The sequence below is a fragment of the Castanea sativa genome, chromosome 9 (genome assembly GCF_040712315.1).
Source record: "Castanea sativa cultivar Marrone di Chiusa Pesio chromosome 9, ASM4071231v1".
Taxonomy (NCBI): domain Eukaryota; kingdom Viridiplantae; phylum Streptophyta; class Magnoliopsida; order Fagales; family Fagaceae; genus Castanea; species Castanea sativa.
The window spans coordinates 24,477,378-24,505,195 of NC_134021.1; the positions used below are offsets into that span (position 1 = coordinate 24,477,378).

Sequence of the window (27,818 nt, forward strand, 5' to 3'; positions counted from 1 at the left end):
AAGCAACTTAGACAAAGATCCAATCAACATATTAAGCTCTCAAAACATCTCTCAACATATATGCAAAGCATTTAGAGATCTAAACACACACACACATACACACGCACACACACACTAAACAAGTCTAACCAATTCTATATTTCAAAAACAAGTTAAAACAATTTAGTGAGCATATATCAACACATGTATTTCTTGTGATGGCCAAATCACATTGTACCTACATATGTATCAAAAGTAGCAAAGAATTTGCGTGTTGTGTGTAAAAAACATAGCAAGAGTGCATAAGTGTCTCATATTATGATGATTTGAGATATGAGAAAATCAAATACACTCACACACAATCATAACTGCTTGATGAGGATTATCACCTTCGAGGAACATCTCATAACTCCCACATCTTCTAGAAACACGCTTGCAACCATATTTAAAAGCATTTTGATTCTTTTTGCTTTTATTTTTCTTTGCATATTTTGTTTTTGAACATATCATGCATGGACATATATAGAGAGAGAAGAAATACCAAATTATGTAAGCCAAAACATCACAATTTTCCTATGCCGAAGCACACAGATGTGATACATAATTGACGGGCTTTAGTGGTGAGATGGTTATTTATGCATTTCTCTTAGGATTTTCTAGTCCTTCCCGTCAAAAAGAGTGATATGAGTATTAAGTGTAAAAGAGACAAACTTAATCGTACTCATGACAAACACGAGCCACAAAACTTAATTGCTTAGTTGTTTATTAAAGTGCTCATCTAAGCTACAAGAGATACAAAATTTAAAAAACTTTGTTTCAATGGCCATCCAAGGTACCCAAGTACCAATATACATATACAAACATTGTTTTTGTATTTTTCTAATTTTTCAAATTTTTTTAATTTTTATGAAAAACAAATAAAACAAAAAATGAAAACAACTAAACAAAAACATAAAGAAACACACAGAACATAAAACTAGACTGACTCAAAAGCTAGAAATCAAAACAAACAATTAATGCAAATCATAAAAGAAGAGAGAGAGAGAGAGAAAAAAAAAGTGACTGAATCACTTTGAGCCTTTTTCCTTCCACACCTTGGCCTTTCCTTTGCGCGAACCTTTGGTCTGGAGGTGAGGGGGAAGAATTGAAACCATTCAAGTTTGAAAGGAACATGAGAGCCTTGAGAAGATCTCCAAGAGAGGCCAAAGAGGATGAAAACTGATTCTGGTTTCCGGACGAGAGCATACTATTGCTTTGTTGAGTGACTAACCACTTGTAGCAATTTGGACGAGTATGCCCTGAAGCTCCAAAGTGATGAAAAAATGCGGCTTCTTTTGTTGAGACTTTTTGTTGTTATCCCTTTTAGTCCTAGGGTTTCTATCCTCTTTATTTTCAACCTTAGAGGGTGCTCCAAAAATAGATTTTCCTTTATCTAAGTTTTTACTAGCTATTTCAGTTTTAGCTTCACCATTCTCAGAATTAACATTATCAGCAAGCGAGACAAACACAATTGTACTAGATGAGACAATATTAGGAGAAGAAAAATTACACCCCAAACCAGTTTTATCAGAAGCAGCTTTCTGAAAGCTTAGCACCTCATTGAGCTTTGTACTGAAAGTCTTCTCCAATTGAGCTCTGACCTGGAACAATTCCGCTTCAAGCTTCTTTATCCTTTCAACCAAGAAATTGTTCTCGAACCACAGTGCTCCAATGGTTTGATTGGCTTCATCAACCTTGGTAGAAAGTTCCTCTCGATCTAGTTCCACTCGATCTAGTTCCACATCACTTAGCTTCTTGGTGGCCAACCTATACAATTTCTCGTGCTTTTCTGAAATCTTGTACAACTTAGCATAGGCTGTATGGATGTCATCTTGTTCATCCATTTTCTCAAACTTTGAATCCACCAAATCCTCTTCTTCATCCACTGTTTCCATAGTCCCCTTAGTAGGATCAATTGTAGTAGTGAAAGCACTCAAGATTCCCTCATCATCACTGTCATTTGACTCGGTATCAGGTTTGGTGTCACTCAAGGTAGCAACAAGAGCCTTGCTTTTCCCAATCGACTTGAAATATGTTGGAAATTCTTGTTTCATGTGTCCAAAACCTTGACATTTGAAGCACTTTGGTTCAGAGGGAATGGTGTACTAACCGCCATCCTTAGCATCCTTCTTCTCTCTGTCTTGACTTTTAAACTGAAAGGAACTGGATTGCTTACGGTCTTTGTCAAAGCCTTTCATATTGGCATTCTTCATGAACTTCTTTGTTAGGACATATGTGTTTCACTTGTTTAGAACATATGTCATTTATTATTTATGTAATTGGCTAATCCTTTGTCAAAACGCACTTTACTTGTAATTGGGTAGATTTAGGATGAGGTTAATGCTTCAAGAAACAAGGTTTCAAGATCAAGTGTTAAAGCCATGCAAGTCTGTCCAAGAAACAAGTTAAGAAGTGCTCTTTATTAAAGCTCGACAGCTGCATCTATCGAGTTTTAAGAAGCTGTTCTAGCCCCGAGGCTCGACAGCTGCTCGACAGCACCTCGACACCTGTAACTGTCGAGATTTAAGAAAAATAGATTGTAAGTTCTGTTTTGATTCTAATCTGTGGATGTGTCTTTGGGCCTTCTTTTCTCCTAACCCTAGACATATAAAAGGATTATTCTAAGGGCCGTCAAAGTGTGGCAAGTTGCACAAGCATTGAGAATTCCTTGTTCATGCAAATTGTAACTTGAAACGAAGTTCTTGCCCTAGTTCATCTCTCTTGTGAAGAAGTTGCTGTGTCTTTGCACCGTAGGGTTTTGTAACCAAGCATCTTCTTGATCTTCATCGTGTGGATGAATTGAAGAACTTTGCAGCCAACAAATCTTCTCTAGTTGGTGATTGAAGTCGCGTACTGGGATCCGCGCAATTGGTTAGTCACGTACTTGGGAGCCGTGCATTAAAAAGAGAAACTGTCACTACAAAACAAGTCCAATTGGGTATTGGGGTAAGGGTTTAACTGTCGGTTGGTAAGGTACTTGGGATTCCTTTACTTGTAACCGCTTGTTGTGATAATAGTGGAGTTTCGGGAGTGGTGACCTTAAATTCACCCGGTGGGATTTTTGCCGTGTAGGTTTTCCCCATTCATAAACAAATCACCGTGTCTTTTATTTACTGCTGCATACTTAGTTTAATTGGTGATTTGTTTATGTTACGATGCGCTTTGCATGTTAACTTGATTAATTAATAACTTGGCTAATTAATCAACTTAATTCATCATAAGGGGTTAATACGTATCATTCTTGAATTGCCTTGTGTTGTAGGACTTCATCTTATAATTTTCATCATCTGAAGACTCATCTGTCTCATTACTCTTGGCCTTCAGTGCCATGCTCTTGCCTTTACTTCCTTTCCCAAGTCTAGTCAAACTCAATTCATAGATTTGCAAGTTGCCAATCAACTTTGTCAAAGGAATTGAGTCATTGCCTTTTGATTCTTCAATTACTGTAATCTTGGCATGAAATCTCTTAGGGAGAGATCTGAGCACCTTTCTCACAACCTTGGGTTTGGGAATAGTTTCCCCAAGATTAAAGGCTGAGTTAACTATGTCCTTGAGTTTGGCATAGAACTCATCAAACGACTCATCCTCCTTCATCTTTATCTCTTTAAAGCTAGTAGTGAGCCTTTGGAGCTTTGAATTCTTGATAGCCTTAGTCCCTTCATAGGTTGTCTGGAGGATAGTCCATACTTCCTTCGCAGTATCAGTAGAGGATATCTTCTTGAATTCCTCATTGCTGACTGCACTGAAAATGACATTCAATGCTCTACTGTTGAAGTTTTCCGCTTTGATTTTTGCATCATCCCAATCAGCTGGCACTTCCTTTGACTTAGTTCAGCCAATCTCCACAGCTTGTCACACTTTTTCATCTAAAGACTGCAAGAAAACTCTTATGCGTACTTTCTAGTATGCATAGTTAGTGTCATCAAATAAAGGATGTATAATAAGAGATTGTCCTTTATCCATGACAAACAGGGGTTAATGGATCACACAACAAAGATTAACCCTAATCAAAGTGTGCCCGCTCTGATACCACTTGATAGGCCAAAAATGTATTAATCCCTTTGAAAAATAATTAATTAATTATCCAAGTTAATTAATTAAGTCAATTTAACATGCAATAGCGTGGTAGTACAAACAAATCACCAACTAAACTAAATGCAGCGAAAAATAAATTTGACACGGTGACTTGTTTACGAATGGGGAAAACCTCCGAGGCAAAACCCCACCAGGTGAATTTAAAGTCAGCGCTCCCAAGAATTCACTATTATCAATCATAAGCGGTTACAAGTAAAAGGAATCACAGTACCTAATACTAACCTACAGTTGAACCCTTGCCCCAATATCCAATTGGACTTGTATTGTAGCGGCAATCTCTCCATTCAATGCAGGAATCCCAGTACATGACTAACCAATGATGCACGGACCCAGTAGCTTCTACAAAATGCTTGGCACAAAGACGCAGTAACTTCTACAAGGAGAATGATGACTAAGGCAATTTTTGTCTCTTGTCACAATATGCGTGTATTTTGTTTTCAATAACCTTGCATCCCTTGTGATGGCTCTTAAAATTAATCCTTATATATGTCTAGGGTTGTGAGAAAAGAAACCCTACACAAATACTCAAGGATATGCATGTAATTATATCTGAGAAGTCTGATTTTGTAATTCTCGACAGATACAACTTTTGTCGAGCTTCAACATTAAATCTCGATAGATAGGCTTTTGTCAAGACATCTGTTGAGCTTTAATGAACAACACTTCTTCACTTGTTTTGTGAACAAATTTGCATGGCTTTAACACTTGACTTGAACAACATGTTTCTTGAAGTCTTAAACCATCCTAAATCTACCCAATTACAAGTAAAGTGCATTTTGTTAAAGGATTATCCAATTACATCAAATATGTCCCTAACAATGTTAAACAATAAGCATGGTAGTCATATAAACCATTAGAGCATTCTCAAAAAAGATTGCAAAATTTTTAGCATTTAGCATCTAAAAAACCAACTTTATAACATTTAACACATCACTTTACAATACAAGCTACATCAAAACTTCTATTTGTTTACCACTCCAGTTAAAATATTATTTCTTTATTATTTTTTATTCATTTTTTAATCTTCCTCTCTCTCCCTCTGTCTCTCTCTCTTTCTCACCCCAACAGATCTAGAACCTTCTCCCTTTCTCTAATCTTTTGCTCTCAAACCCGTGCTCCATGGCTGACCACCAAGCTCTCCTTCTAAACCTCCATGGCCGGATTCAAGCTCATCACCTCCAACCATGCACCACTGCCGAAACCTAGCCAAAATCAAATCACAACCACCACCACAGCCAAAACCCAACCAAAATCAAATCATAACAAAGACCCAAAAGCCCACCAAATCACAAATCAAATCACACCCACCGAAATCAAAAAAAAAAAAAAAAAACCCACAAAACAACCAAATTCACAAAATGAAGACACTAAAAGTGAACCCACCTTTAAAAAACATATATTGGTTTTGTTATTACATTTTAGAAGAAACATCTTGTTGAACTAATTTTAGATCCAAATTAATTAAACACACAGTACAAGCAAGACTAATAGACTGAAAGCAAAGCAAAAAAAAAATGGTATTTCCCAGAATAGTGTTTTCAGAAAATAGAAAAGGCAAGCAAAATATAAAACTATTTGCTTCATAATCTCAAAAAAAACAAAAAAACAAAAATCACACACCATAATCTAGTGAAGCCTCGTGAGCCACAATTTCACCTAAGAGGATCGCCTGAGTTAAGAGGAAGAAAAGAGAAATGAAAGGAAGAAGAAGAACAAAGTTCAGTATAAAAAGAAGAAAAGAAAAATGGTCAAAGAGGTAGAGGGAGAAAAAGACAAAGAGACCTAGAGACAAAAAGAGTGCAAGAAAGAGAAAATAATAGTAAAAAATGTAGCAACTTGCTACAATAAGGTGTTAGTTGTAGCACTTACTGTAGCAAGTTGCTAAAACTTTTGAGATTTGACACTTTTGATGTAGAGCATGTTTTTGTCTTTTGAGCTATAAAATAACATTTTAGCACTTTTCACATATTTGATGTGAATGCTCTTAGCTGCCAAATTTATCCTCCCTTAGCTTTTCTCTTAAGTCTGAATTCATCATAGTTTTAGGGCATGAGTTGGGTTGCATTGCGTATGATTTTAGGGAACCCCATATTCACAAGTTTGCTCATAAATATATTATTTTTCTAGTTAGCAACTCATGCAATGCATAAGAATGTTTAATAAAAATATAAAATTATTTCAAAAAAATATATATTTCCACTCTTTTATTTGTGTGAAGTTTGATAATTATAATAGTTGTTAATAGACATTTATTAAGATTGTGTCTTTATATGAAATATTAAATATGAAATTTAATCATTCTTGTAAATAGGTATTTATTATGATTATGCTTTAATATGGAACTATTAATTATATAATTATGATAATAATTAATAGGTATTTATTAAATTTGTATTTGAATATGAAATTATTTAAGAAATGATAGATTATGTATTCGATTCTTATCCTTTATACCATATTTCAATTTGGTCACTAACCTTTCAGTACCGTGTTAATTTAATCTATGCCATTATCTCTCAGATGGAAATTGCTAATGTGGCTAGTGGCAAAAAAAAAAAAAAGTTTCCGTTGATGTAGCAATAAACTAATTTTTTATTTTGGTTGTTTGTCACGTCAACAATTTTCATCCAAGAGATAACGACAGAGATTAAATTGACATAGTACTGAACGTTTAGGAACCAAATCGACACAGTTGAAATGTTAGGGACCAAATTAAAATATGGTGTAAAGGATAAGGATCCAATATGTAGTTTACCCTTTAAGAAAATATTATGCGTTAAGATTCTAATTGAGGGTTTGTTGATGGTTGTTTTCGTGACAAATTTTTAACAAGTCCAATTCGGCCGAGCCCAACTTCCTTGCAATCCCAATTCATATATTGTAATTTATTTTATCCTTTAATGCATATGCATAGCTCAAGCTTGTGCAACCCATAGAGAATTGAGAGAGCGTGTTTGAGGGGCATGAGCTAATTCTTTTTAGTCCTTTTACATGAGCCCCAATCTATACATGCTGCCAAGCTGGCTAGGGATGCTAGCAGCATCAAGGGCTTTTGAAAAGGATCTGGAACCCAAGACTTTCACCTAAATAGAGGCTTCTCTTTTTTGTTGTATGTGGCTAAGTGTCCTAATCGACCCTTTTTTAGGATCCTAAATCATGCCTGACCACCTTAGTTGTCTTGGGCTGCTGGCTACCACAAAGAGCAACTTCCAAAGGAGATGAGGGGGCTGGTAGGGATGACAATTGCTGCCCGACCTGCGGGTACCCGATCTGACCCTAATGGGCCGGGTTTTACCTAGCCCGATAAAGAATAGGGTCGGGTATAGGTTAAAAAAAACCCGAAGTGGGTCCGGGTTTTATAAAAAACTCGGCCCAAAACCCGACTCGAACCCAGACTTGGACTCGATCAGGTTACTTTGAAATTACTAAAAACCCCTTATATACATAGTTATAAACCCTACCCGCCCACATCTCATTTCACCTCACGCCTCTCACTAGAGCATGCTCATCGTCTCACGTCTCACACCTCACACAAGCACACTCGCAGCACAGCCACAGCCGCCTCATTCTATTACTCACTGCCGGTCTCAATCTCACATCCCACATAGTCACACGACCTCTATCTCACTCACTCTCAAGCACCGCCACCCAAGCTCTCTGCCTCTCACCGCTGGTCCAAGCTCTCTGCACCGCCGGTCCAAGGTCTCACTGCCATCCCCAACTGTCACTGCTGGTCTGTTCTCTACTTCTCTTCAATTTTTTTTCTTAAGTATTTCATAATCACATTCCCTTGTAAATCCAAAAACCAAAGAAAATCCATAGTTTTCTTAAGTATTTCATAAAATGTTTTCTTTTTTTCTTTTTTAGATGAGATCAAATAAGGTTACTATCTAAAATTGCAAATGTATTTTGGTTTCTTGATGATTTTGTTGCAATTGTGACACGGCAGCAACCATATTTGGAGAGTAGTTCGTTTTTGTTACATACTTGACTTTGTTGAGTGTTTGGTTGGATTTTGTTCTTCTGTGAATTTGAGTTTGTGTGTGTGAGGACTATTTTGTTACTGTCTTTATGTTTTGTTAAATGATGGTTCCACGAGAGAAACTATATGCAAAGTATTTCTTTTTTTAAAAAGGGGTGTGGAGGTTAATTGCAATAATAATGTTAAGACATGTATTTTCAGTTTATGTTCATTGTAACTTAATTTTTTGGAAATAGTTGTGCTCTTCTTCTTTCTGATGGCATGTAAACCAATTAAAATTAATTTGTTATGTCTATGTTTGTTAAGGTTTTTGGAACAATTGACCACTTTTCTCATTTCCTAAAAGTTCAACTTGTTACTTCTCTCAAATTAATAACAATTAAAAAAAATTAAACTTTTCTCTTTATCATGCTTGGACCCATCCATAAAGTGAAAATGTAGGAGCAACCCGTGGGAGGAAGTTTCTGTTTTCAATGGTTTATGAATAGATATAATAAGGGTAATAAGTTTCTATGTGTATTGGACTGTCTCTTCTTGATTACATATCTTCAAATTACTATCCTATCTTGAGTCTTCTTATCAAGAAATGTGTATGCTTGGATCCTTATTGCTGCATTGATTTAACTAGGATATTTCGTTAAATTGAAAAACTAAAAATTCAACCATTTTGTGTTAATGGAAGAAATTGTTTATTATTTTTTTGTGTTTGTTGGGAATGCAAAGCCTAAAACATAGATGGGAGACACAAACAAATCTGGTTCTCCCTCGCCAAGCGGCTCTCCCTTAAGAACCGAACATTGTCCTTTACCAGCTATGCGGTCTCCTTCGCCATTTTCATGATCACCCTCGTCATTGTCGCCTGGCAGCTCACCCTCAAGATCACCATCACCTTTATGCCCATTAAACAACGAGTAAGTGTTTGAATTTGTAGTTAATCATGTTTAATTATGATTAGGTTGATAGAATTTGTGAATCTGTGTAATTATGAATTTGTGCCCATTATTCAATGAGTATGAGTAATAATGAATTTGTGAATATTTGTTTTGATTCTAACTCCTAAGCTTCTGAACTAATTAGGAGTCCGAAATCCCTGATGGTGGACTTAGTGGGAGAAGATTTAGAGGTAGAGGAACAAGAAGGGATAGAGGAAGAGGGAGAGCAAGAGTTTACAAATGAGGACTTGGATACAAGTAGAAAAAGAAAGACTACCTTAGATGTTTGGGAGCATTTTACAAGGAAGAAAGTTGATGGAAAATTTAAAGCCCAATGCCATCATTGTGGCAAGCTTTACTTGGGTGATTTTAGCCAAGGTACAACCCATTTGCGAAATTATTTAGCAAAATGTCCACGGTTGAATTTTAAAGATATAAGGGATATGCGACAACAAGTCTTAATTAAACAACAAAATAAGGTGGATAGAACGATGAGTTTAAATGCTTACCAATTTGATCAAGTCAAAGTGAGGAATGATCTTGCTCATATGGTCATCCTATATGAATACCCCCTTTCAATGTTTGACCACATTGGGTTTAGAGAATTTGTAGGTTCTCTTCAACCTTTGTTTAAACTTATCTCAAGAAACACTTTGAAGAGTGACATTCTTAAAATTAATGATAATGAGAGGGAGAAAGCTTTGAAGATGACGGACTGACAATCACAGCTGATATGTGGACTTCGAGTGACAAAAAAAGAGAGGGTTTATGGTCATTATCGCTCATTTTATCGATCATACTTGGACGATCTCAAGAAACACTTTGAAGAGTGACATTCTTAAAATTAATGATAATGAGAGGGAGAAAGCTTTGAAGATGACAGACTGACAATCACAGCTGATATGTGGACTTCGAGTGACAAAAAAAGAGAGGGTTTATGGTCATTATCGCTCATTTTATCGATCATACTTGGACGTTGCAAAGCGGTTTTAAGGTAATTTTTTGATCTATAAATGTTAAATATATTAAACCATATGAATTGAGTTTATGATATTGGGTTAAATTGAATGTTAAAGACTTTATGTTTAGAATGTTTATTGAATTATGTTAAATTGAATTTTTGGACTGTATGTTAAATTGAATGTTTATTGAGTTATGTTATAATTATTACTATTATTTTTCTAGGCTTGTTTATGTTCCTTCTCCACACACGAAAGTTGTCCATGTTGATTGTTTTTTAAAGTGGAACATTGATAGGAAGTTATCCACAATAATTGTTGATAATTGTAGTACTAATGATGTCATGATAAGACTTCTCTTGAACAAGCTTGATACTAGTTCTCTTATGTTGGGTGGGTTTATGTTGCATATAAGGTGTGTTGCAGATATTTTGAATTTGATTGTTCAAGATGAGTTGTCTCTTATTGGTGATGGTATTGAAAGGATTCATGATAATGTGATTTATTGGATCGGATCACCAAAAAGGATGCAGAAATTTGATGAAAATGCACGTCAATTGCGTGTTCAATGCACCAAAGAGTTGGTCTTAGATTGTAAAACACGTTGGAATTCAACTTACTTAATGCTTTCTACTGCATTGATTTATAAAGATGTTTTCTCTTTTTTGGCTAAACGTGAAGCATCTTATACTTGTTTGCCACATGATTATGATTGGGAGGTAGCCAAAGATATTTGTGGGAGGTTGGAGTTGTTTCATAGTGTGACTGAATTTTTCTCTAGTCATAAGTATCTCACAACTAATATGTATTTTACTTTAGTATGTGAGTTGAAAATTGCATTGAATGAATGGAGTTTGTCTTCAAAATGAGATGATAAGTACAATGGCAGAAAGCATGCTTGCTAAATTTAATTCTTATTGGGCTAATGTTAATGTTGTTATGGTTGTTGCTGCTATCTTAGATTCAAGATATAAGATGAAGTTATTGGAGTTTTATTATCCTAACATTTATGGTGATAATTCTGATTTGGAGATTGAAAAAATTAAGAATCTTTGTTGTGATTTGCTTGATGAGTATGGAGATGTAGATGAGTCCCCTGTAGATAATGAAGGAAGTTCTCATATTCCTACAAGTACTTCAAATTATGTGGCACAAATGAAGTTTAGGTTGAGTAGGGCAATGTCATCTTTTGATTTGTTTGTGAACAATAGTTCAAATAGTTCAAAGAAACATGGGAGTGCTAGAATGGAATTTGATCATTTCATTGATGAGGGATTGTTGAAAAGGAATGAAGATTTTGATATTTTGGCATGATGGAAAAGTAATGGTCTCAAGTATCCTACTTTACAAAGGATTGCAAGAGATATTTTAGTCATTCATGTCACAACTGTTGCTTCAAAATTTGTCTTTAGCACTAGTGGGAGACTGTTAAGTCCACACCATAGTAGGCTACATCCCAAGACTATAGAGGCAATTATGTGTGCTCAAAATTGGTTATGGAGTGAAATCAACGGTTAGTAATTGACTAATTTGTATTTATAAAATCAAAATTGTATTTTTATATTTGCTAGTTATAATTTGATGAAGTTTATTCCTTTTTTTAATTCACAATCAATTCTTGATGATGGGGAGCCTAATGAAGAGAATGGGGGTTCTGTCATAGCTGTTGAGGATTAGATTTTTTTGTATTAATTTAGTAGCCTTTTTAATTTCTTAGACTTAATGGATTAATTTGTTGGTTTGTAATTATTCTAAACTTGTGGAATTTATTTTGTAGCTTTTTAATTTCTTGGACTTGTTGGACTTGTGATACTTATTTCTTAGACTTGTTGGATTTATTTAATTTTTATGTTTAGCAGGTGATTTTAGCTATGATTTTGTTGATTTATGATTAAATGGTTCTGTAAGGACCAAAAACTCATAAAACTAGCTTAAAAACGTGGCTGCTTCTTTATTCACTTAAGGTCCTCAGACAATACATTTGGTAGAGAGGGTTCAACAACAAAAATCTCCCTTTTCTATAGTGTCCCGACTCTTATTTATACTATTTGCTCCTTTCATCATGGCCCTACACCTCACAATCTACTATGTTTTTCCCTCTGACACCTGTCTGTCGGTAATGGAGCAGAGTTCTAACTTTTCGTTCAACACTGTTCAGGTCATATCCACATTAATGCAACGGATTGAACTGGTATCTTCCAATTAATGCGGCCAGAATGGTTGTTGCCGAGCATTTAATGCATCCCTCTAAATGAGCCTACCACCTTCGGATATTTGTAACCCTTATGTCAGCAATGCCCATGCCACATCATCTTCGGGTATTTTCAGGTAACTTCCCTTACTCCTTTGCTCCATCTTACCTACTGCATGTCGACCTTCCCTTCTTCGGGTCTTCGGGCTCTTGGGTCCTCGGAACCTCACAGGTTCTTTTAGCTAGGTGATTTATTGATTTATAATCTTAGTTATGATTTATTGATTTATAGATGTATAATTAACAGGTAATTTATTGATTTATGATATTAGCAATGACTTATTGATTTATAATTAACAAGTGATTTATTGATTTATGATTAACCTATGGTTTGGCTGTCATATAACGTGGCCCAAATGCCAAATTTTGGCATTTAGGCCACATTATATGGCTTGATTCTAGGTAAATCTTAATGGGCTTTAATTCTTTTTTTTTTTTGGTTGCGCCACGATTTGGGCCGCCGCTTGGGGCCAAATCTAGTTGGGTTAAAATGGGGCCCGCCGGGGCTGGTTTGGGCCCCGATAAAAAAATTTGTTTAATAATTGGGCCAAGTCCGGGTTGTAGGTCCGGGCCTGCAGGTCGGGCTTGGGTATGAAAAAACCCGGCCCGTTGCCATTCCTAGGGACTAGAAAAAAAGCACCCAATCAAAATTAGTCAAGGTCTTTCCCCATTTGTGTTAAAAGCAAAGTCGTTCTATTATCCAAACAAATGGCAGTTGCAATTACCTTTTGTTCAACACTTAGGAGGTCAAAAGCCTTATCTATTAACTAAAAACCAGTCATTAACACCCCAAAACTCAATATAAATTCCCCCTATCAGTTCAAAGCAAAGGCATTAACGTTCAACCTTAGAAAACCACAACTTCAGAACAAAACCCTCTCAACCACTTAAGATTTACATCGTTTCGAAGCTTAAGGGTAAAAGTAGAGATACTAGAGAGTTCTCTCTCTCTCTCTCTCTCTCTCTCTCTCTCTCTCTCTCTCTCTCTCTCTTCTAAGTCCTTCCACTATATGTGTAAAACAATTCCAGACATGGTGTTATAAGCATTTATGGTACCGGTTATTTAAGGGTTGTTTGGGTGAAAAAAAAAATGCTCACTCATCACTCTATAACTCATTTTTTATAACTCAATAATCCCCAATTATTTCCAAAACCCAATTTGGCACCTAAAACTTAGTTCTGTTTTCAACTTTAAAAACTCAAAAACGTGGAAGCCACCCTTTGCCCATGCTACCATTGTTCCACAGGTATGTCTTCTTCTTTATTCATTCTTTTTAATAAATAAAAAATTGACTCTTTCTCTTTGTCAGTGTCTTCTTCTTTGAGAGTGGCCACAGTGCAGGTGAGAGTTTTTTTTGGGGGGGGGGGGGGTGGTTTGTGTTTGGGGTTTTGTGAATCTTTGGATGGACATTATGGTGACCAAGGACTTGGTGAATTTAAAGGAAGATGGTATTTCAGCTAAAGAAGCAATAGATGTGAAGAAAGGAAGAAAAAAAAGATACATTGAAGCAATAGATTTTAGAGAGCAATATCACCTTTCGAAAACAAAAACAAGGGAGGCTGAGAATGAATAGTGTTGAAGCTGTTGGTTGGGCATTATTGCTCTGCCATGGATGGGACTTAACATGTAGGTGGGACCACTAAGTTAAGCAAAATTACAAAAATGCCATCATAACTCAGTTTCCATAACTCAAAAACACCTAAAACTTGTTTTCAGTTTTTGTATCTCATTACTAAAAAAATATAAGAATTGAGTGATGGAAATAAAACTTGAAATCAAATCCAAACAAGCTGCATCTTCGTGGGTCTCACCATTTTTGAGTGATGAGTGATGGAAACATCAAAATCTAAACAACCCCTTCGCTTTTTGATTCTTCTCTTCCATATCACCAACAACCTTTTATTCATCAAATATTTGGAATTTTGGATTGACTCCCTAAATACAATCACATTTCAATGAATCAAACGACAAATTTGGGCTCATTTTAGTGTTTTAGCCCACGTTACAAAATCCCCTTAACAAGGTTTAAATATAGAATAGAATCTAAACTCAATTTAAAAAACATATATTAGAATATAGATATATAAAATTGTGAGACCTTAAGGGTCTTTTTGATTGGAGAGATGAAAAGTGAGAGGATAGAAACTCGATAATAGATAAAAAAAAGTAGGAGGATATAAAATATTTTAATTTCCCTCATTTGTGTTTGGTTGGTAGTGGAAAAGTAGAGGGACGGAAAATGTAAGTTTGTACAAATTTACTTAAATGTCTTTGTTAAAAAATGATGCTCAATTAAAACAAAAGGCGGAAATACTATTTTCGTCCCTACATTTTCACACGATTCCCATTTTGGTCCATATTTTCACCGCTTTTAGTCCCTAAAATCAAAAAAACAATCTCGTTTTTGTCCCTACCGTCATCTCACGAACGGAAATAGTCGACGTGGCAAACGGAGTGCATCGCTGGCACATTAAATGCTGACGTCAGCATTAAAATAATAATATAATATTTTATTTAGCATTTTAAAAATGCCATGTCATCTTTTAGAAACAAAAAATTAACTTATGAATTTTAACTAAATGAAAAAAAGGAAAAAATAGAAATAAAAACCAAAAATCATATAAATTGAGATCTAGCTTTACCTTGAGGAAGAACTAACAAGAACAAAACCCCAGAAAATTCAAAACCCAAAAACATCTAGTGGACTTTAGAATCGTTTGATCTTAATCAATTATTTGTTAATTTGATTGAAGAACACAAAAGTAAGAAAAGAAGAAGAAAAAAAAAGGGTAGCTAATTTCTAAAACACACAGATTCAAACACACATAAGAGATTACTTGCAAATCCTCCAAGTTCTTGCTCAACTTTTTCGTGTACCCACTCAGTGAGTCAACCCAGTCCCAACCCAGAAAAAGTCACCCAAACAAAACCCAGCAAACAAAGCCTGTGTCTCGATCAAAACCCCAACCAAATGACACTTCTACCCTTCTTCCTCCCCACTCTCCTCCTTAAACCTCTTCCCAAACGCCACGCGACATAGCACATCGTTTGCTAGAGCGAAAAACATCTTACCTAAGTCAAGTTTCGACCCAGACTGAGCTGACATGGAGCCCAAAAACTGATTCACCTCCTCGTCCCTGATGAGTTGGAACGAGTTGACCCGTTTGGAGCTAAGCAACTCGGTGACACAGATCTTCTTGGCTTGGCGCTAGTAAGGACCATAGGGTGAGAAAGTGACGTCTGAGCAATTGAAGGAGAGGTGCTGAGCCGAGAGAAGGTTCGGTCAGCTTGCGAAAACGTGGTCGTGGGTTTTGAGGACGAGTTTGGTTAGGTGAGTTGAGGAGACAACGATGGTGGGGACTCGGCTGAGTTGGAGATGGATTATGGGGCCGAGTTTTTAACGGAAACACGGATTCAAACACAGTTTTTTGGGTTTGTGTTTTGTGTTTGTTTTCTAAGAAAAATAAAAAGAGAAAATGTATGTGTTCTTGTTGTTCTTAGATCTAGGTTGTTCTTAATTTTTGGATTTTAATTTTTGGGTTTGTGTTCTTATATTTGTGTTTGTATTCTTGTTTTTCTTGTTTAAGACACACTTAGATCTCAATTAATGTGATTTTTGGTTTTTAATTCTGTTTTTAATTTTTTTATTTAGTTAAAATTAATAAATTAATTTTTTGTTTATAAAAGATGACGTGGCATTTTTAAAATGATAAAAAGTAAAATATTATATTATTATTTTAATGCTGATGTCAACATTTAGTGTGCCAACGATGCACTCCGTTTGCCACGTCGACTATTTTCGTTCGTGAAATGACGGTAGGGACAAAAACGAGATCATCTTTTTGATTTTAGGAACTAAAAGCGGTGAAAATAAAAGACTAGGACCTAAGTGAGAATCACGTGAAAATATAGGAACGAAAATAGTATTTCCGTCAAAACAAAATAATGAAAAAAAAAAAAAAAGACAATCATCCAAATTTATTAAAAAAAAGGAAAATCATGCCTAGAAAAAAAAAAGTTTAAAAAAATCATGTCTAGTTAAACCTAAAATAAAAAATAAGAAAAAAAAGAAAAGAAAAAAAGAAGCAAAACAAAGCACTATCATGCTCACGACCCAAGAGAAAGAAAAAAAAGAAGAAGCAACATCCAGTATATAAAAGGAGGAGGGGGTAGTTCAGTTATTGACGGCAACTATTCATCTCCCCTCTATTTTCTCCCCAAATTGTGCAACTACAATTTTGATGGGTCTAAAGAGAAAACACTTAGGTCCCACCAATTTTTTATCCTCCCATTCTCTCCAACCAAACACCCATAAAATCATTTTTTTTTTTTTTCCCACTTTTCTCTCACTTATTTTCTATCCTCCTTGTTTCACCCTGCAAATGAACATAAATGAACTTTTTGCCCAATCAAGTATTATCGTGCATAAACAATTTGGTACATATATAACCCTACAATTGACCTATCCAATTGACAGTACTTGGTACTTCCCCATCATTTGCTGCAGTCTATAGCTACTCATAATTTTCTACATGATAAAAGAAAACGAGAGTTATGAATCAACAACAATTTGATCTTGAGAGGAAGAAGACGAGAGTTATGAATCAACAGAAAATCAGTTTCAGCAGTAAAAAACAGGATTCAAAAGTTTGTAACAATGTCTTCTGACACCAGAACAAGTCATCAAGATTTTAGATGACAATCATTTGAGAGCAAATTCTGTGGGTAAAAAATTATATACTCCCATAGCAGCATACGGTTGATCCTGAAGAATTTGAACGAGAAAATGAAGATATAATTTTTATAACTAGAAGATGCATCCATGTTCATCTGTCAAGCAAACTCCCTAAGTAATTTACCTGATGATTTATTAGCGTTCAAGATGAAATGATATCAGTTCCAACTAGCCAAGAATAAAATTTCATGCCGATAAACGCTTCATTGATGAAAAAAGCTAACCTCATACAGAACTCTTCAAACATTATGCACTCTCGCAAACTTTTTTTTTTTTTTGGGTTCCTCTACATTAGGAAAAACAATGTGACAAATTGGAAAACAATCATCTATGGAAACTGTAAGCTAAAATTGCAATTTCTGAAGATTATTGTGTACCGAATTACAAAGTACTCAAACCTCTCTTACCAAATAAGATAGGAACTGAAATCCACAACAGCCACCTTTAACCTTCTCATTATTATATTAGAAGAATGAAAACCGTAAGCCGTTACTTGTTGCAAACAAGTTGTATTCTTCCATTGTACTCTCTTTCTTATTTGAAACATGGTCACTCTCAACATGATCTGTTGGACATTCTTGAGAAAAATCCCCCATAATCCGTTCTTTCAAAGGCATGAGATTTGATTTACATCCATTTGAAATAGGAACAGGCCCATGATGGAACAAGGAAAACCCAGTGTTGCCTGTATGCAATTTGGCAGAATTGTCATTTTTCCCACCTTCTTCATTTGGTGGTGCTTCTTTTGGATGTTCTCCAGTGGGAGCCACCTTCTCAGTATTAACTTCATTGAAAGCTTCTTGTCCTGCACCTGGCTTAGAGATCTGAATTTGTTCCTCAGCATTTATGCCACTAGCTTTAGCAATTGGTTGATAAACTGGGACTGGACTGGGGTTAAATAGAGGGGTACCTATGTGCTGCATGGGTCCATACTGCATGCAGAAGCGTGAATTTCCATTCACTCCATACCCAATAGGGCTAGCATATAAATAGTGGTTGGGATGGGCGAAGGGCATTAAACCATTAGCATGAGCTGCTGGCCAAGAAACTGGGTTTTGATGGTAAAAACCCATTGTTGAAGGAGCTTGAAACACTGGAAAGTGTATATTTTGGTTATGCATTGGAGGTAGCATGCCTTGATGTTGCGAACCAATGCTGACAGCAGACAATCCATTATTGTCAAAATTTTGGGAAATTCGTGTTGGTGGTTTCTCCACAGAAATACTTCCAGTTCCTGCTCCATCCAATGAAAGTCCAATTGATGCCCCACTTCCAATAACCTCCCCGCCATTTGAATTCTGATTTTTCTCCATTTTAACTTCATGACACTCAGAGAAGCCACTTTGAACACATGATTCTCTACCTTCTGATTGCTGGCTTGCATCTTCTGAATCTGATGTAGAAGAGGATTCCAGATTTCCATGGATTGAAGAGGTTGTATTGCTGTCGCCCTCACTTAGGCATGACGAGGAGTTATCAGAAGTGGATGTGCTACTCACAATGGGATCTAAGGTCCCATTTGATGCAGAATTATCAGAATTCGCAGAACTGATAGGACTTAGTCCAATTTCCTCAGAAGCAATTGAGTTGCTAGGGCCCTTTGCTCCCACATTAAGTCCATTCTCACAGGCCCCATCCACTACAATGCTAGAGTTTCCTGATTCCTTCAAATTACTATTTTCCTGATCAATATCAGCTGAATCTCCACTGTGTTCACGACAACACTTGTCAGCAGATGACTTGATAAGGTTATTATCAGGTTCCACCCCTTCAACCTTGAAAGTAATTGACCTCAAGGTAATGTCGGAATCTGAGTTACTTCGTGAATACTTTTTCTGTGATTCCATGGGCTCCCAAACTTTCTTGGAATGAAGTTCTTTTGCAGGAGGATTGTTCCCTGAGATGACTTTGCTTTTAGGTCTTCCACAACCATCACGCAAGTACTCCATTTGATTGTACTTGTTACCACGATAAAACTGCTTGGACATATCCAATGCAGACTCTGACTTATTCACAGATTTAGTCTCCCGAATTACTCTGATTGTAGAAACATGTGTATCAACCCTTGCTCTGTATTCATTGTTCTGGTTACAGCTGCAAGAATGGAAGTCATATCTGTCACTTACTCTGTTGCTGGAAAACTTATCATGAAACTTAGGGCCACAATGTCGACCATTAGACTTTGAAACATTCATCCTCGACTGCCTATTGGATCCAACAATGCTTCTGGAAGGAGTCTCAAAATTATCACCATAATATCTTGGCTCGGACCTAACCACTGCCCCACTTTCTGCAGCTGAAAATCTGCGTCTGTCAGACCACTTCAAAGATGGATCCAGTTGAACTTCTTTCCGATATTTTGGTCTCCGACGAGAAAAATTTGATTGATCAGCTATAAAAGAACCATTCCAATCTTTCACATAGTTAATCTCCCCATTGGGACAATCAAAAGAGTGGTCTTGCATTATCGAAGTAATATATCCATTTGACAACTCCTCTTGAATATCAGGAGATCCAGGCCTAGATAGAATGTTATCACCAACTTCACTAACTGCATCCTGGCAGCTGACAGGATTATTTGGCTCCTCATCAACACTTGGTGATGATTCTTCCTTTGAGACATCAGTAGGAACAGTAGTTTGACTTGAGTCACAGCATTTTTGCTCTTTATCCTTTTCTTTCTCTTTCAATCTTTCCTTTCTTCGGAGCTTTTTCTCTCTTTCTTTTGTTCTTCTCCTCTCTTTGCGTTCTTCTTCTTCGCGTTTTTCCTTCTCTTCTTCTTCAAGAAGTTTCATCTGTAGGGAAAAACATATATTTGTGAGAAAAATATCCTCAAGAAATCTTTTAATGATAAAATCCAACGCTTAAGTACCAAAAAATATTAAGACCTGCTTTTCTAATGTAATGATTTCTTTGCATGCAACATGAACACGTTCTTCCAGCAGTTTTAGCGCAAGGCAGACAAAGATGCTGTGTGCATTTTGGCGGGCGGTTCCTTCCCTGAATGCCTTTTCAACCTGAAAGAATAACATCACAGAATGAGATGGAGAACATGTTACATTCACACACACAAATACTGCACTTCCACGAGCATTAGAGGGAAAGATGTACATGATGCCAGCCATCTCTTCTGGTCCTTTCTCTTCTCAATTTCTAAAACATGTTTGGGACCAAAAAATTACTTTAAGGCCTGTTTGGGAGGGGGGAAATGTGCAGAAAGGAATGAAAAGGAAAAAATCTTTTAAGTATGTTCTTTCCATTCCTAACGATTTGAAAGTTTAAGTAGGAGGGAATGGGGAGCCATTCCATTGTTTGGAAGTTTAAGTATGAGTTAATAGAATGGGCATCTGAGGGAACAATAATTTCTCATTTTTCACTTAAAACCCCAATTTCTTGTTCCCCTAAAATTGAAATGAATTAGAAGGAATAGAATTGAGTTTAATGAAATGTTGACCAAAATCCTCATAAAGCCCTCCATATTTTACAAAGTTCCTGTAATACCCCTCACTTTACTCTTTTCACATATACACACTCTCTCATCTAGGTTTTCTTTCTCTTCTGGCTAGCAACTCTCTCTCATCTATCTTAATAGCTTTGGTCTCTCATCAATAATAAAAATAATAACAAATGATAACTGCTTACTTTTATTAAATGATTCAATTACATTCTTTTTAATGGTACTCCCAAACAAGCTTAGTAACTTCTCATTCCTTTCTTTTAATACATCCCAACAAGATAGCTTAGTTTCATTTCTTTCCTTATACTCATTGCAACTTATATTCCATTCTAGTTCATTACTTTCCTTTATGAACTCCCAAACCAAATGGATACACTTGTTCACTTGCTATTCAACAATATCACTGCTTGCTAATACCAAGGTGCCTGCTTTGACTTTCTATTTTTAAGTTTCAAGACTCACTTCATTTTGTTGTATGATTCTTTGTGTTCATCATCTTGAACATGAAGTAATATTTTTACATATAAAAAATCAAATAAAAAAGGTGCCTGCTTTGACTTTGTTGCAACTTAATCCCCAAAAGAATCATGGGTAATGAATTACAGTGTTAAGGGGAGCTGCTAAGCCATTTAGAAATGAGTAAAAGTGATCGCTAGGACTAGGTATCCCCTTGTAAATATTTCATTTTTTGACCTTCTAGGACTAGTCACTAAACTTAGAATCCTTGTATTTCAAGTCCTGCTATCCTACAACCTTTTATATTCTTAAGCTTTCCATCAATTCAACATAGAATTTTGTTTCAAGGCAGCTAAAGTTGCAACCATCTGCAAGCAACATGACAAAATACCCGTCTCTCAACAACCAAAGGTTTAGTTTCCAACTCTTGATGCACCTCTTGTAATTGGAAACCATCTAACATCTACTTACCTCCCCATCATAAATGTCTTTCCTCCATCCACACTCACCACAACTCACGCATTGTCTCCATATACACAGAATCATATGTGTAACAACAATAACAACAACAACAACAACAAAAAACCTTAATCCCAAGATTTTGGGGTTAGCCTCAACAAACTAGTCAGGGTTGACCACATGTATTCTTTTTCTCCATTCAGTTAATTCCAAAACCATACTCTTTGTTACTTTTGTAACTAACATGTCCTTTTGAACTACTACTTCTATTCATGTTATTTTTTGTCTTCCTCCCTTTTATTTATATATTTTTTTATAAGTAAAAATAATAATACAAAAAGGAGGTAGAGGAAGACAAAAAATAACATTAATCACTCTCCTCTAAATATGAACAAACAATTTCAAACAACTCTCCCTCTTCTTCTCATCAATAGGGGCCACCCATATCTTTAAGAAAATCTCCTTAGTGTGAATCCTATTTTTCCTTGCATTTCCACTTATCCATCTTAATATTCTCATTTTAGCAACATTAAATTTATGAATATATTGCTTCTTAATAACTCAACATTCAGTACCACATAGCATAGCTGGTCTTACAAAAATTCCCAACTGAATAGATATTCCATGATCACAGAAACCGCCATACTCCTAATGCACTTCTCCACTTCATTCACCTCGCTTTTAGATTCACATCTACTTGAATTTCTCCATCTTTGTGAATTGTTGATCCAAGATGTCGAAAACTCTTGCTCAAAGTTCTTTATCATCAAGTCAAAACAACTCCTTCATCTTTGTTTCTACTTTTACTAAACTTACAATTCATGTACTTTATTTTACTCCTACTTAACTAAAAGCCTTTAAATTTTATGTGTCCAAATTTCTAACATTAACTTAACATCTAGTGTCATCGACTAAAGTTAGATCATTTGCTAAAAGCATACACGAAAGGACTTCCTCTTGAATTGATTTAGTAAGCTCATCAATCACTTGTGCAAAGAGATATAGATTAATGTTGATCCTTCATGTTCTCACACTATAGATTAATGCAAACCTATAGGGAACCCACTTGTAATGTCTTCACTTGTTCTCACATTTGTTATAGCTATGTCACACTAGAGTGTGGGAACTTTGTTTGGGGGGGGGGGGGGGGGGGAAGGGGTAACAGAACCATATGGACAGATTAGAAAAGCACAAAAGTGATCAGCAGACTGAACATGCCTGTTCCTTAAAAATAACAGTTGCTGCATCCAGAAGAAATTCCCGAGCAAGTTCAGGACTCTTCGCATGTTTTTGGGGACGGGAGCATTCTCCATCCAGCTCATTTCCGTCCTTGTCCATGGAATCATCATCCTGGAAGTATACATAACATAAAAGGTTAATCTAAATCTCACAAAGCAATACCCTGGAAAATTTGTGCACAAAAGGAACAAATTTTAAATGCATTCAAAGATTTTATTAGCCCTAGGGAGATAGAACCACCTCTTCTTCCTCAGCCTCTTCAGCATGTTCAAAAAACCTTCTGATACTTTCCCCTCTTGTGATTGTCACAAAGCCATCCCCAACAACGAGCCTGCAATGTACACAGTGTTGACCCTTTAAGGCATGAGCTTTTACAGAAAGCTCAGTGCATCGGCCATCTAGCTTCCAAGCTCTCAGGGTGATAAAGCATGCACTTAAACTGCCAAGATCAAGGCCACTGACTTGAACACTTCCATTCATTCCAACATTTTCAAATTCCAGAATATCACATTTTCCTTCTCCTGTTCCAACTGCCCACTCAAAGTGATGGTATGTTCCCACAGTGTCTGCAAAAGTTTGGCGCCAATCAGCTTCAATTGTGTCATCAGATACCTGAGATAATTGAAAGATGAAATTGTGTCATAATGGTCATAACATATATATTGAGTCCTCACAAAAAATCTCCAAATTATTTACCAAGACATCAAGACCATTATCTCAACCCTTTTTCCTTGAAATCATCTGTGATTTACAAGAATTCCTAAGAACAACAGGATTCAGGGAAAAGAAAACAACATGAAGGAATGGGAAAGCCACACCTCATATTGGAAGGCTGTATCTGCAACACAAAACCAACTAGTACAGCGGGGTTCCCTCCGCAAGCGCTTCAGCTCCTTTAGCTCCTTGAACTCACGAATAACATTCCTTCTGCAATCTCTGCAAAATCTCTTGCTGTCGAATCTGTAACATGAATATCACTTTCTTAGGAAATCAGAAATTTAACATGAAATCCCTATGAAATAATGCCTACTGCAGTGGAACAAGTAGGACAAAGCAATCCAATAACTGCATGCAATATATAAGAATTAAGTTTTCAGTCTCAGAATATTGCAATTAGTTCATAGGATAATAGAAGGTATCTGTCTTTCTACAGAAAAACCACAAGGCATCAACTACAGCAGAAGATTTTCAGAAAGACAGAAGTATATAGATATACAACAGTACTTGATAGCAGCGAAAATCCTTCAGCACCTCTTGTCCTTTAGATGCCATTTCTCCTGTTAGAAGAATGTGTCTTCAATTTTTAGCCTAGTTCTCACCCTTTAAAGCCTTCAATTACATGCACTCCTCAACAAGATTTTAATTCTTACATCTTCTAACAATGAAATCACCATATCTTTGTGGGAAGCACTAATTTCTCCACTGGTAATAATTATGTAATTTCATGATTGTTTTCCCGTCCAACCTTAGTCATTAATGGAGGAGTTTAGAGTGTTCACTCCAGGAAGACCGTATCATTTAACTTACCAATTTCCTTCAAAAATAAATCAATGCTCTACCTTTCAAAACCCTTCCATTATCCCTTATAGCAAACCCTGATAGTAGGTATTGCATCCGGGTCATTTTTTTGACAAGTGACAGTCCTGTAAGGGAACCTACCTTGGGGATCTTGCAGCTTGTCCTATTAATAGTACCTTCTATAGTCTCCATAAAATGGTGCATCTAAAATTTCCAAGTCATCCTGCTTCTTAATGGTTAGATACCATATCAGCAATGTAAAGAAGCCCAACCATCTGTTTGGTTTGAAGGAAATGAGTGAGAAAAGAAAATGGTAAGGACAAGGGTCGAGAACAAGGAATTTTGCCTATTTGGTTTAAAATAAAGAAACAGAAGGAGATGGTAAGAAAATATTTTTCAGAGGCCCAACATATGATTCCTCAGCTCAACCAGCGGAAGTGCTAAGGAAATGGCTTGTGTAATGCATTTTTCAATTTTCCCCGTTTTTAGTCAGCTTGTTAACAAGTGCTCATACTTTGTTGTCTAGGTGTATAAAAGTAGAATTACTGTACGGGTATTTCTTCCTTCTTCACTAGATAACCAATCTTAAAAAGTTAGATTTCCTTACCTAGCATTTTGTTCAAACCAAACATGCTGAATTTCCTTACCCCCTTTTTCCTTCTCTAGTTTTTCTTTCCTTCTCCTCAAATTGAAACTAAACAATTGTAAATCCCAAACACTTTGGATAGTGGCTTTATGCCATTTAATCTTCAATCTTGCCAAGAAGCAGTTGAGAATTAAGATATCCGCTAGTTACTGGACTCCACTCTGGCATCAGCAGGGCACCCCTGGATGCCCCAACAAACATCAGCTTCAAGATCACACCAAGATGCAAGAAAACATATTAATTAAAAAGCAGGTCCATTAGAGATGAATTGGGGAGAATGATTGCCCACACAAACATGTAGGATGCTCCCTCAATGCAGCCTGTGTCCAGTTTCTTTTCTTGGCCAACATTCATGGTTCTTCAAACATTTCATTGACCAACAGCATTTCTAATCGCGTGCCTATCAGATATTTGTTTGTAATGTTGTCACCATGACAGGTCGGTAACACATTTCAATCAACCTGCATATTTGTGCTAGGAATATCAAATGCCTAATAACTTGATCGACTACAATGGTATGTGAACCAGAATGCAGGTCTTGAAATAATGGTATGATTTTAGGACCATTCTAATTCAAGTGTGAAAAATAAATGTCTTAGATGCCGTTTCTTTTCCTCTGCAGCAGTTTTAGCAGGAATGAGCACCTCCAGTGTTAGCATTTATCTCATAGTTCCCAGAATAGCAACTCACTTAATTACCATCAATGATCATGAATTTTCCACTAATATAAACTGAATTTTATATACAAGGAATAAGCATATAGGTAAAACACCTGTACATAAGCCTCTCTATAAAATCCTCTTCCTTCATCCGTAGAAGAGATTGCCGGGTTTCTTCTCCAAGAGCTGACCAGAAATCTACCAAAGTGTCACAAGAAAGCCTGGCAGTGTGCAGTGCACACGTCTCCCTTGTTCCATGCCCTCTGCCATAACTCGCAACTCCTTGGCTTATCCAACCCCGACCACTCCCACCACATGCATCAGGATAAAGCAACTCGCGTTCCCGTTCCCTTGCACGTGCACTGTCAAAAACCTAAATCAAGCAAAATGTAAGCTATTAAAATCGTTAAAGAATAAGGTAATAATCAGATTGAACAAATTGTATCAGAAATTACATTTTGGAGTCCTTTGAGAGACTTTGCATACAAATAGCAGTCCATAAGTGTCAATGACCCATCACGTGTTGTGGTCAGACCCCCCCAAGGATGCACAGACGGATCTTGAATTTCGTCATGGCAACCATTAGGAAGATTCAATCCAGCATCGTTTTGAGTTTTCAAGGCCCCTTGTCTGTTGCAGGGAATGTGTCCACCTGCTCCCTCCTGCTGCAAAGACTTTCCATACATGACAATCTGCAAAAAACCTTCAAGCAGTAACCCATTGCATCTAGAGCAGTACATATTCTTACGAGCTTGCTCAAATAGAGTTTGCTTGTCAATCCTCAAAAGCTCCTGCCGAGCTTGCCGTGACAACTCGCCCCAGAACTGATTCCAAAGTAAACAGAAACTTTATTAATGACTAATCCTACCATCTCATAAGTTCCACACAAACTTAAGTAAACACGTACTGGAACGCAACATGCATACACTAAATCAAAATTCATAATTATTAATCCAAAACTAGCTAGTTTAACAGCATTTTTCATTTACTGGTAAGTTAGGCTAGGAAGCATAGACACTTCTTTTGGGGTGTTGTACCCGAACCTGTATCCGTGTCCGTGCTTCCTAGGTTAAAAAACTTCCCTAGTGAGCTAGAGTTCATTGGCAATCTTAACTACAATCATCAATACATTAAAAGATTAAATCAATGGTTCGGAAATGGCAGCAGGCACTCCAAGACGAAACAGCAAACTCTTCAATCTCCACTTCATAAGTGCATTCATTTCCGCTTATATATTTTGTTTTCCTTCTAGCGGATAAAGCACAGGCCGGACGTAAAATGAAATCCGGCCTCAAATTACATCCTCATTAATCCAATTCCAAAGAATTCCAGACAATTATAGACACAATAATCAGAATTCTAATTTTCCTAGTCTCTGCCCACAGATTTCTTTGCAACCAATGCTAAATCCTGATTTTCTAACATATGTGAATAAATAAAACACGAGCTAAACTATGAAAATGGATCTGAGGAATCGAGAACACGCATAATCCAATCAAAACAAAGCCTCTAGGTAACAATCACACATCCAATCAAATTTGAACCAACCAATCAAAAAAAAAAAAAACAAAATACAAAGCAAAGATCTAAATTAATTTATTTTTAATTAAATAAAAAAAGGAAGAAGAAGAAAAGAAAAGAAGGGAGGAAAGGAATCTAGAACCTTCTGGAGCTGGGTGCAGCTAACATCATCGGCATGCTTGGACCAAAAGCCATTGGCGGAGAGCGAATACGACGCCGTAGAACCATTGGTAAAATGGTCATTATTCCTCTGCGCTAATCCGGGCATATTATATTCAATTTGTGTCAAATTTTCAGGCTCTGTTAAAATATGAATCCATTCCTCTCAGTAACGTAATAGCTGGATCGAATCCGATCGATATAGCAATAAATTGAATCGAATCGGATTGGATTGGATTGAATGCGCAATTTTGATTGGATATAACAGCCAAAGTTATTAGAGATTGGATCGAGGATCCAAATGGGAGAGAAGTGAATCTAGGGAGGGCTGAGAATTGCGAGGGAGAGAGAGAGAGAAAGAGAGAAGAGACGACGTTGGGGTTTTTGCTTTTTGGTCCAAAAAAACGATGAGATTTGGTGCTCTCTCTCTGGTTAATGTATATATGTGAGAGAGAGAGAGAGAGAGTGGTAATCCGAGGGAGAGAGGTGTTGGGGGTTGGGTAAGGGACTAAGGGGGCCAAAGGCAACACGGTTAAAAGAAAGAGGTTGAGAAAACTATTGCATTACAAAATTAACGTGACTCTAATGACTCAGGGGAGACCGGTAAAACTAAAATAAAATCAATTCAACACCGGGTTATTTTCTTCTTCTTTTTTGTTATGTTTATAAATGGTCCGACTCTCATATTTTCTTTGTTTCTCTAAATGGAAAAAAAAAATTGTATTTTTTAT

The 27,818-nt window shown here is 36.5% G+C and overlaps 1 protein-coding gene across 1 annotated transcript; it reads right to left on the reverse strand.

The window, feature by feature from the left end:
- Window positions 1-17,152: 17,152 nt before the first annotated feature.
- On the reverse strand, window positions 17,153-27,593 carry LOC142610134 (uncharacterized). Its single transcript, XM_075781859.1, has 8 exons — window positions 27,071-27,593; window positions 25,863-26,231; window positions 25,521-25,780; window positions 23,403-23,544; window positions 22,825-23,196; window positions 22,564-22,695; window positions 19,862-19,990; window positions 17,153-19,768 (listed from the first exon to the last, which is right to left on the reverse strand). Exons 1-8 carry the CDS (start codon window positions 27,194-27,196, stop codon window positions 17,438-17,440), a joined length of 3,861 nt encoding a protein of 1,286 aa, XP_075637974.1. The 5' UTR covers window positions 27,197-27,593; the 3' UTR covers window positions 17,153-17,437.
- Between the last annotated feature and the right edge of the window lie 225 nt (window positions 27,594-27,818).